Below are 10,565 nucleotides of genomic sequence, written 5' to 3' on the forward strand. Positions count from 1 at the left end.
CAACCCTATACTTGTAGAGGCCTTGGCATTTGCAAGCTTCACACTCAGAATGAAGCTTTCTTGATCAAGCTGGGTTATAATCTTCTAGCAAGACATGACGCTCTTTGGGTCAAAGCCCTCAGATCGAAGTAAAATGGAAGAGAATTTCCCGATCCATATTCACCGAGCCAGGTGTTCCTATGTGTGGAGATCTCTTAGCCGGATTTGGAATTTCATACGGGAGAATGCCTACTGGTTCTTGGGTGATGGTTAGAAAGTTGGGTTTTGGTCCGACTATTGGATCCCGGATTCCTATCCTTTGATTGAATATCCTCTGCCTATGGCGATTATTGATAGCTTTGCTATTGTTCATGATTTTGTTTCTAACGACGGGAGTTGGGATTTCCATCGTATGAATCAGGTGATCGACGAGAATACGATTCAGGAAGATTGGCCCAATTCCCCCGCCCTGAGCGCTAGCTGGCGAGGATATGCCGACCTGCTGCTGGGTTGATACGGGGGTTTGCACGGTTGGGTCAGTTTTCAAGGAGCTAAGCAAGAATTCATGGGGTATCCAAAACACGGTTTGTAGTATCGCCTGGAATTTTGACGGTCCCCAAGGATTAAGCATTTTATTTGGCTTGCTATTCACAGTAGATTGATGACTAATTCCAAACGTTTTCGTCGGGGGATTACGGAGGATCACTGCTGTCCGATTTGTGGTATGGCTGAGGAATCGATTATGCATGTCCTTCGTGATTGCAGCTCTGCTAAAATGGTTTGGCTTTCTCTCCATTTCATCTCTTTATCTGCTGATTTTTTCTCATCCAACCTGGAGGTTTGGTTTGCCAACAATCTCTCTAGTTCTAGTTTTGGCAACCCTTCGCTTTACTGGAGGCACCTTTTTTGGCATTATCATTTGGAGACTTTGGAAGCGGCGGAATGGCTGTCTTTCAAGGCCAAGTTTGGTCAACCTCGAAAATTATCCTATCAACGATATCATGGGCTAAGGTATTACATGATAATGTTTCTGATAATCCTTGCAGGTCCTCTCTTCGGCTGAACCAGCCGTGGCATTCTCCTCCTAATGGTGTGATGAAAATTAATTCGGATGGAGCTGTTCACCCCGTCACCATGGAAGCCTCTTTTGGGGTAGTTATTAGAGATTATGAAGGAAGATGGACGTTTGTAATATCGGAAGGTGCTCCGTCCTTAATGCCGAGTTGTGGGCGATCATGGATGGTCTGAAACTAGCTTGGGACAACAGAGCAAAGACCATTGAAGTCGAATCTGATAACAGCACAACTATTCGTATTATTAATTCTTCACCTCTGCCCAGTGACTCTACCATTGTCCGTAGGATCGGGCAGCCCTTGAACGGGCAGCCCTTGAACCTGCAATGGTCTATAATGTTCACCTCTATTAATGTGGGAAGAATGCTTTAACAAATACTCCTGACCCTCATTCTCTATATGGGAGTAAAATCATGATATCAATTACTCGTACTCTTTAAGTATTAAGAGCATATACTTTGAAAACTTGGATTTGTTACCACAAACGAAGTAACAGTTAACACCATATATCATTATAGTGCAAGCTTTAATCTAAACACATTCTGTAACACCATATATCATTCTAGTGAAAGCTTTAAATGGCAATGAGCTTTCGACGAAAAAATTCATAGTTTGCTCCAAACATTGCTCTGAATCATTCCCATGCAACGAATTTGAAAAGCCATCACATTGACATGTTAAAAGACAACCAAAGGGGAAAGCCTACATGAGAAGCAAACACGAGCAAAAACAATGCAATTTCCAGCAAAGGGGAGCTTCCCTATAGCATATATAGGAGAGGAATGCAGGCCATGGATTGTGTAATTATGATGATCTTCTACGGTTTCTTTTGGAACAAATGAAAATAGTTCTAAAATTTAGCATGATCTCTTCTCTGTATATTCCATCGCATAAATTCATAGCAAAACAAATTAATAGGAAGAATTCATCGTCCCACCAAAGGGCAGCCTCAAACACATTCATAGTGAACACCCACAATCGTAGGCTGATTCACAAGTTAAAATACACAAAGGAAAGCAAAAGGCTTAATCATAAAGCAAAACTCCTAATTTATAACTTGTTCATCACAAGAATTGATTTCTTGTAAGGTAGAAGTGAAACCGAGCAAGCAGATAACTCGTTCTGTCCATGTGTACTAAAATACAATCAGCCTAAGGCAGGTTTATAAGATGGAACATAAAGCAAAAGCATAATAATCTCATTAAAACAGGGGTAGGTAAACAGAGACACAATTACTGCATTTCAAGCAGACACTAAGAAGACAAAGACCATTGTTACATCTAAGATTGTTGCGATCATCCATCTAAATGAACACTTAAGTTCAACCCAAATTGCAGAAACATAACAAAAACATGAACTGAGTCTAGAATTAGATATAATTACCAAAAACGAAGAAATATAGATATAGAAACACAGACCCAACAATCTTTTCATTACTCTTTCTCTTCCCTCTCTCGGTTCCACTGCTCAATCCTGGCTCTCCGCTCCTCACTTCCTTCCCTTGCTGGAGGGGGACTTCCGCTTCGTTTAGGACTACCATGTTTTCGCCTGCTGCCGCCATCCCGGTCATGTCTATCCGATCTTCGTCCATTCCTATCACGATAATCATCGCGGTCTCGATCATGGGACCGAGACCTATAATCCCTCTCACGTCGGTGTTGGTGAGGACTAGCACTCCTACTCCTGCTCCGGCTAGCTTTATACCTGCGGTGCCTCCCAAACAACTTCCTTCTCAGCTCCCTCCCGATCACCTTGACATGCATAAAATTACAGTAGCCTCCACGGTTACAGCTATTCTCCTCGTATTGCCGACAAGTCGCTTCACGAAAGTCGGTGACGGGGGAAAAATCGGCAATGATAGGACGGCCGGAGTAGAACCTTCCTTGAAGTGCCTGGAGGGCGGCTGCCGCCTGATCTTCCTCCCTGAACTGAACATACACGTTTCCGATCATGTGGTCGGCGAGGTTATCGCAGATGTTGAGGCTCTCGATCTCTCCAAACTTGCTGAGCTCCTCGAAGATGTCCTCGTAAAAGTCCTCATAGTGTTCCTGGATCTTGCGGGGGTCGATTGGCTGGCCCTGGGCATCGACGCCGGGGGTGATCATGTCCGGTCGCTGGTACATGTTGGAAAGAAGGAGCGTTGGGGATATCGTCGGCCTGTTGTGGAGCCGTGAACACCTGTCCCCGTGCCGGCATGCTCCGATCTTGAAATAGAAGGGGCAATTGACGCGGTCTTTCTCGGTACCGAAGATTGAGGCCAAGTGCTCCGCCATTGTTGCTTGAAATTAAGGGGAAAAACACGCGCAGAAGACCGATGAAGGTAATTTTATTCAAAATGTTTGATCTAATTGAAGGAAAAAATAGTCAAAATGGCGACGGAAATGGAGGGGCTGCGGTGGATGTTAGGGTTATAGAAAGTCTGGACTTCTCGTTTGGTTGTTGAAGGGGGAAACGGGAAATTATGATTTATTTTATTGTTTATTTAACGATTATTTTTTATTATTAATCCGGATTAAATATATAACGGTATATATTTAAAAATAATTATCAATTATTTAATATTAAACTTTTATACATTTAACATTTTAATATTTAAACTCAATACTTCAATAATAACAATAATTCATTCCCAATTAGCTGGATTCGCCTTATTTAACAATTAGAGAATATTACATGGATCATTTAATTTAATTTTATATTTTCTCATGTCTTTGCGCCTTAAAGATCGGGAAGGTTTTTGATGATTCAATTTTATTTTTAATTATTATAAAGGATTTATACTAAGAATAAATTACATGTTTAGTACATCAACTATTACTTTTATTTTATTTTATTTTGATATTTAAATTTTATTTTTTAAAATTATACTTAATTTTTAGTTTATGTTTTATTTTGAAACCCACTGTTAAAAATTTAATAGTCATGTAGACATATCATCATAAAATAATATCACATTATCATTGAAAAATAAAAAATGTCACGTCAGTAATTCTATTAAATTTTTAACGAGAACTTAAGGAATTAAAACTCAAACTAAACATTAAGTATAACTTTGAAAAATAAAATTTAAGTACCTAAATTGACTATAATATTAAGAGATGACCCGAGAATTGTATTGAAGATGTGGTCGTACTCAATTAATGTTTAATTCTTTTTAATATATATTACATTGGACATCATTAATAGGATGTGCATGGAGTGGGTCGGGAGAATTTTTTTCCCTTTCAATCCTAACCTAAAAATATATATTGATTCAACTTGATCCCACCCCGTCTGGATAATTATTGGTCTTTCTTCCCTCCCGATTTTTAAAGTAAAATTCTGGCTTCAACCTGATTCGATCCAAATATTTTTTTATATTTTAAAATACAAAAATTATATTTATAATTATTTACTATATATTAAATAATTAAAATAGCATATTTTATAATAATTTACTACATTTTAAATATTCAAATAATTATATTTTAATATTACAAAGAATGAAATCCTTTAAACCTTAATTTTATATATATAGGTAAATTATATTAGATAAGATCATAACAAAGATTTTTCAAACTTAAACTCGATTTCGTTTTTCCATGATCCTCCCCATTATATAACTCACCACAAACCCGAAATTAAAAAAAAAGGAAAAACCCCCTATGTATCACCACCGTAAGAATCTATTAACCGTGTCAATAAAAAATAATGGTTAACAAAAAATTTAATTTTCTGTAAAAATTAAAAATTACATATTTTAGGCTGGTTCTCGTGCCGTAACATTATTAATTATTTAACGATAGAATGATTAAAATAAGAGTAATTTAAAAATTGAGTAAATTGAAATGTTTTAAATTTTAATAACTAAAATAAGAGTAAGAAGATAATTGAGTGATGAATGGTAAATAATTTGATACCGAAAATAAACGTGAAACCTTTATATGTGACCTGTATATTAGTAAGATAATCGACGCAATAATATAAGGAATGGAGGATCGTAAGGATGGTTCTTTAATGCCTGGAAGCCACTGATTCTGTAGAGAAGAGGTGTTTAACTCGTGAAAGGATGGAATCGTGCGCAGGATCATAAGGATGGTTCTTGGATGGAATCTCCAAAATTGCTGGGATTGGCTTGTTATAGCTATCCACCAGAAACCTAACCATATTGGCAACCTGCATGCAATCAAAAAACAGTTTACTTTACCCCGGTTCGATGAATCCGAATGCAACTTTGATACAACTTCATTTGATTGTACAAAGTCAACAACATGAATTCAAAAAGATTTGAATTCGAAATAACCTAAACAGCTATCTTCTAATGACTCGAACCAAAAGCAGTCAGCAATCAAAATAATATGAAGCCGTAGTGACTTGAGCCTCGCTCTCGAAAATGACTTGAACATAAAACTAACTCGATCTAAAATGATTCAAAAAATTTAAAACTCAAATTGACCCAATCCAAAACCAAAACCACCCACTTGATAGACAACAAGTATAAATAAGAGCATGAGAAATAAGACACCAGTCTTACCAATTTTTAACACTTGCTAACATCTGTTCACCCTAAACTGTGTCCACATGATTTGCTTTTATTGATATTGAGCAACAAGTTATCAATAAACAAAATTTCCGCATGGGAGAACTTAACAGAGACGGTTTGAAGTAGACTCAAAATTGTCATCAAGCAATTGGAGTGCTCAACTTACAAAGGCATTGACACCAAAATCAAATGGGGTACGAAAACATATTCAGCAAACAACTTACATATTGACTAATCAGCACGACAGCAATATCCGTCCTTGTTGTGAACTCTTTAAATGCTTCTTCAATTTGTTTTACAGTGGTTTCTAAAAGGTGAAGACAAAAGGCATTCAATAAGTGAAAGATAATTATGAAAAGATAAAATACAAAGAAAGAGATAGCCAAGTGGAATAAATATATAATCTAGTATGTATTCTATTCTTCAACATCATGCTAGATCTTTTCAAAGAAAGCATTAACCGGTGAACCTCTGCATTCGATGAACAAATACACAATCATGAAAGGAACTAATTAATGCTGAAGAGGATTATAAAGACAAGTAGAAATAAAACAAAGAAAGTTCAATAGCATACTTGAGTCCACGATAAGATAATTTGTCTTTCTCCGCAAGTCAACATTGCCCACTCCAGCTAGTAAAAATCCGACCACCGTGTCCTAGCCCAAACGAGACATAAATCAGACAGGTTATATCAAATGTAATGACCTTGGGTATCATATTAGCAACATTTTCCGCACTACTAAACAAATGTCATAAAGTGTTACCGAGAACGTGATAGTTCCAGTACAAGAAGCGAAAATTAGAAGGTAAATCGCTGCTTATGTGAAATGTAATTTGATAAAGCCAGTCTTTCTAGCTACTAATGTTCCCCAATTGGAATTGTGTGAACTAATTCAAAAATTGCTGGGGAAATTGTGGTTTCTGATGCATGGTAAACGGCAAAAAGAATAAGTTTCTGACGCAATTTGTAAAAGATGAATGGTGATTAGTAAAGTTTTCATACAATATTAAACCATTGAGTTTACCTTTTCATGATCATATAGATCTGAATGGTAACTAACCATCTTTCTTGCTCGCCCAAAACAACATCTAGAGTAAACGGAGTTTACATCGGCGAAGCAACACGAATAAAACCGAGAACAATATTTTCTACCTGTTCCCCGAACAGATGTTTCAGCCGTTAACTAATTCATTCTTTAGAATAAATAAAATCTAAATTAAATTTTAGGTTAAGTTTCAGACGGCCGATTGACAAAAAAATCAGGCATTACAGAGCTAATTCAATAAAGGCCCGTCGGCAAAGTTATAAGGATTATGAAGCAAAATGTTATGAAAACGAAAAAGGAAAAAAAGAACGGAGATCCGCGTGGTGATTTTGGAAGCTTCAAAAGTAATACTCACCTCGTCGGCAATCATAGCAATAAGAGCTGAGTTGTTTGTGGGGATCTGAACTCGGTTCGCCATTGGTAAAATTGCTGAACTACAAAATCACAATAACCGAAAATATGAATCAGATTCGAATATCGACCTAATAAACTACGCTGCTGTTTAAGATTTTGGATCAAATATGATAATACAAAAAATCTACCTTTCTCTCGAGGATCGCCTGCTCCTACACTCGTTTGATCGAAATATCTATGCAAATTTGCAGAGTAGTTGTTTATACGGGATCTGGCAAAAGATAAATAAATGTTTATACCAGATTACAGGTGAGCATGCTGAACTATTCGTCCAAGCCCAAGCCTAGGCGTAAACGAGTCGAGTCGAGCTCGAGTATTACTCAGTTTGAGTATTTAAGCTCGATTCGAACTCGAAATTCTGAACTGAATCTCGTGAGCAATTCGAAAATGCTCGAAATGAAAAAAATTCTTAAACTTAACTCGATTGATTCATCAAACTCAAACTTAAACATGAACCTTAAATACATAAAAAGATTACTTATTTTTTTAAAAAAATCAATAAATAAATGTTAATATTATTAATAATTTATTTTTTTAAAAATAAAATCTTAATATATTATATTTTTGAGCTACTCACGAGCTTTTAGAGTCGAATATAAAGTAATTCGTTTCAGCTAGTTAAGAACTTAAGTCGAGCTCGAGCTCGAGCTTATTCTTATCAAACCTTGATCGAGTCAATCTCAAATAACTCGCGATCTGTCTCGTCCCATTTACAACCCTACCTAAGCCTATATCAACTGGCCTAATTGGTCAAAAGATTATTATTTTTTAAAAGTTTTAAATTAGAATAATTATATATTTATAATGTATTTATTATTAATTAATTAAAAAATATGAATAAATTTAAATTTATAATCACTTTAAACTCTTTCAAAAATATGTAGAATTAATATAAAACCTATAAAAGGGATAAATTTAACTCTTTAATATTTAAAAAGGAAATATCAAATTACTTATTAAAAATTAAAATATTATTTTTAACGATTTTGAGGTAACATGTCGTATAATATTATTTATATGAAATAAACCAACATATGATTTAAAAGTATAAAAATAATTTTTAAATAAAACAGTTTATCGACATTGGTTTTGACATTAGTTGCCAAATGTCGGTTATCTTTTCTCTTTGTTTTTTAGTTTTTTAATAAAAATAAGTGTCTTTATGACATATTTATCTTTGTCTTTATGACACGTTTATTTATGTTGGTGTGACACGTTTTTCCCCACCTTTTGATAGTTTTCGATTGTTTGACTGTTGTTTTTGTTTATCTTTTTTTCTCATGGTTGGATTTGACATCGTTACGACTGATCAAGATGACACTTATTTGTTATCATGTCGATCTTCCTTGCTTTGGACTCTCAGATTAAATTGGATATGCATTTTGAGCTCGTGGATAGTTTTCTCACGTTGCTTGACTCTGATTTGCTATTTTTCGGTGGTCTTTAAGTAATTTCATCCAATTTTGTGGTTCGTTTGATGATGTAATTAGATTTGTTTGTATCTTTATTTTGTTCGAGCATTGGTTAGGTTTTTTAATCTTTTCCTTTTATGGTCATTGTGTGATATAGGTGGCTAATTTTTGTGTAACACCCCCAACCCGTACCCGACCCGGATATGAGTCAGAGATATTACATTGACTTTTAAAACACAACTCTTAACCAATAATAGCAAAATATTTGAACTTATATTAAGAAAATACGATAATATACATATTGTAATATAAGTTTATCAAAATATTCAGAGCATACACAACTTAACCCTTTAATTACATGCCAACTGCCATTTACATAACAAAATGACCTACTGATTAAGTTGCTTCTGATCTGGTGGTTGCAGGAGTAATGCTGTCAAGCTGCTTCACCTGTCTCGTCTACTTTCTCGGATCCTACATGTGAAACACTCACACGCTAAGTCATCGACTTAGTGAGGCAATGTAATAATAATAACAAGGCAATGTAATGAAAATGTCATAATGATATGAAATGAGATGAAAGCTTATACTTAATCAAGGTAGTTTACATCACCATTATTCTTACCTGTAAGCATATTACTTTAACATTCATGAATTTGTATTAATGAGTTTATTGGCCCATGATATTATATTGAGAACCTAAGGTATTTGAGTATTGTGAGGTTGTGCACTATGCTGTCACCACAGCTCGTATAAATGCACCGAAGTGCCGCGTAGAATTGCACCGTAGTGCCATATAATAATGTCCATAAGGACCACATAGAATTCCTTAAGAATAATATACATATGCTAGGGATCACATATGTGTCTCACCCGACTTCACACATGTTCCAAAGAATATATATATCCCGAAGGACCGTGTAGAATTTTGTCCCGAAGGACCGCGTAGACCCTCTACCCTTGGCATGCCAACTATACCTATAGTTCTCATCTACATAACATGGGCTTTTACATTTCACGTAGTCTATATCGCGTAGACATGTAAATTCTTACCTTTTCACATAGCTCATAACTTTTCCTGCATATTCATGTCATATAATGTATTTTATATGAATTCATGTCATGTCTCATAATACAGAATATGATCATGTACCAAGATATAAAATCTAGACTTATCACAAGTCTAGAATTGAGTATATTTCTATAATTATGCTATGCATATGCACTCACCTATATTTCTTTGTCTTTTCCTCGATCGATCCTACTTGTAGATTGTTCCCGAACTCGTGTAGGCTCGGTATCTACATAAACATAATTTTCAAGATGATTATCAGATGTCTATGTCTTGAAATTAATCTTTAATAGCCTACCAATTTAAGGAATTAATAGTTTAGTCTTTCTCTTTTTTTTATATGGGGGAATCGGTTCCCCCCTGGGGGTATCGATTCCCCTCTAGCATTCTGGAAATTCATATTCGTTGAGGGGGTATCGATTCCCCTTGAATGGGTACCGATTCCCCTAGCCCAGAAATCTTATTTTGAGCTCGAAAATTATCTCATTTCAGCTCAAACATTCATATTTCACTCCCTTTAATACTCTTAACTTTCATACACTTACTTAAACTAATTATTATCCATTCAATACCTCTAAAACTAAAAAAACTAATCATCCATATAGAATTTAAGAATCTTACTCAAATTCTAACTTGTTCTAATTTTAATTCTATCACCTCATACTTCTTAATTAGCTTGATGACAAGTCAAATCCAGCTTCTAATTCTTATTATGACCTTTAATCTAAGATTTCATTCAATGGCTCTCAACCTTTAATCTCCCTTAACTTGCAATTCTTTGAGTTCTAGGATCCTTGTTTCTCTCCATCATATTTCCTAAATCTTCATTAACCAAACCCATGCTTAACTCATAAGAATTAATCCAAAAGAAGACAACTTACCTTTGCTTGCAAGCTTCACGGTTGGAGAAGGAAGAGAAGAAGAGAAAAGTCTGGAATGTTTATCTCAAATGCCCACGTGATTTATAAAATCACCCTAAGGAATATTTAATTATTTCACTTACTAAATTACTCTTTTGCCCTCTTAATTCTCCTTCTTTATAATTCA

General features: G+C 35.3%; 2 protein-coding genes across 2 annotated transcripts; both read right to left on the reverse strand.

Annotated features, from left to right (window-relative positions):
- Positions 1-2,306: 2,306 nt before the first annotated feature.
- Positions 2,307-3,492, reverse strand: LOC120136937 (splicing factor U2af small subunit B-like). The gene has a single exon (XM_039152860.1). It carries the CDS (start codon positions 3,323-3,325, stop codon positions 2,486-2,488), a length of 840 nt encoding a protein of 279 aa, XP_039008791.1. The 5' UTR covers positions 3,326-3,492; the 3' UTR covers positions 2,307-2,485.
- Positions 3,493-4,991: 1,499 nt separating this feature from the next.
- On the reverse strand, positions 4,992-7,200 carry LOC120136938 (V-type proton ATPase subunit F-like). Its single transcript, XM_039152861.1, has 5 exons — positions 7,163-7,200; positions 6,976-7,054; positions 6,149-6,230; positions 5,799-5,881; positions 4,992-5,207 (listed from the first exon to the last, which is right to left on the reverse strand). The coding sequence occupies exons 2-5, from the start codon at positions 7,036-7,038 to the stop codon at positions 5,046-5,048; spliced, it is 390 nt and encodes a 129-aa protein (XP_039008792.1). The 5' UTR covers positions 7,039-7,054; positions 7,163-7,200; the 3' UTR covers positions 4,992-5,045.
- Positions 7,201-10,565: the final 3,365 nt, after the last annotated feature.

The sequence above is a fragment of the Hibiscus syriacus genome, unplaced genomic scaffold, assembly GCF_006381635.1.
Source record: "Hibiscus syriacus cultivar Baekdansim isolate YM2019G1 unplaced genomic scaffold, ASM638163v2 tig00110637_pilon, whole genome shotgun sequence".
Taxonomy (NCBI): domain Eukaryota; kingdom Viridiplantae; phylum Streptophyta; class Magnoliopsida; order Malvales; family Malvaceae; genus Hibiscus; species Hibiscus syriacus.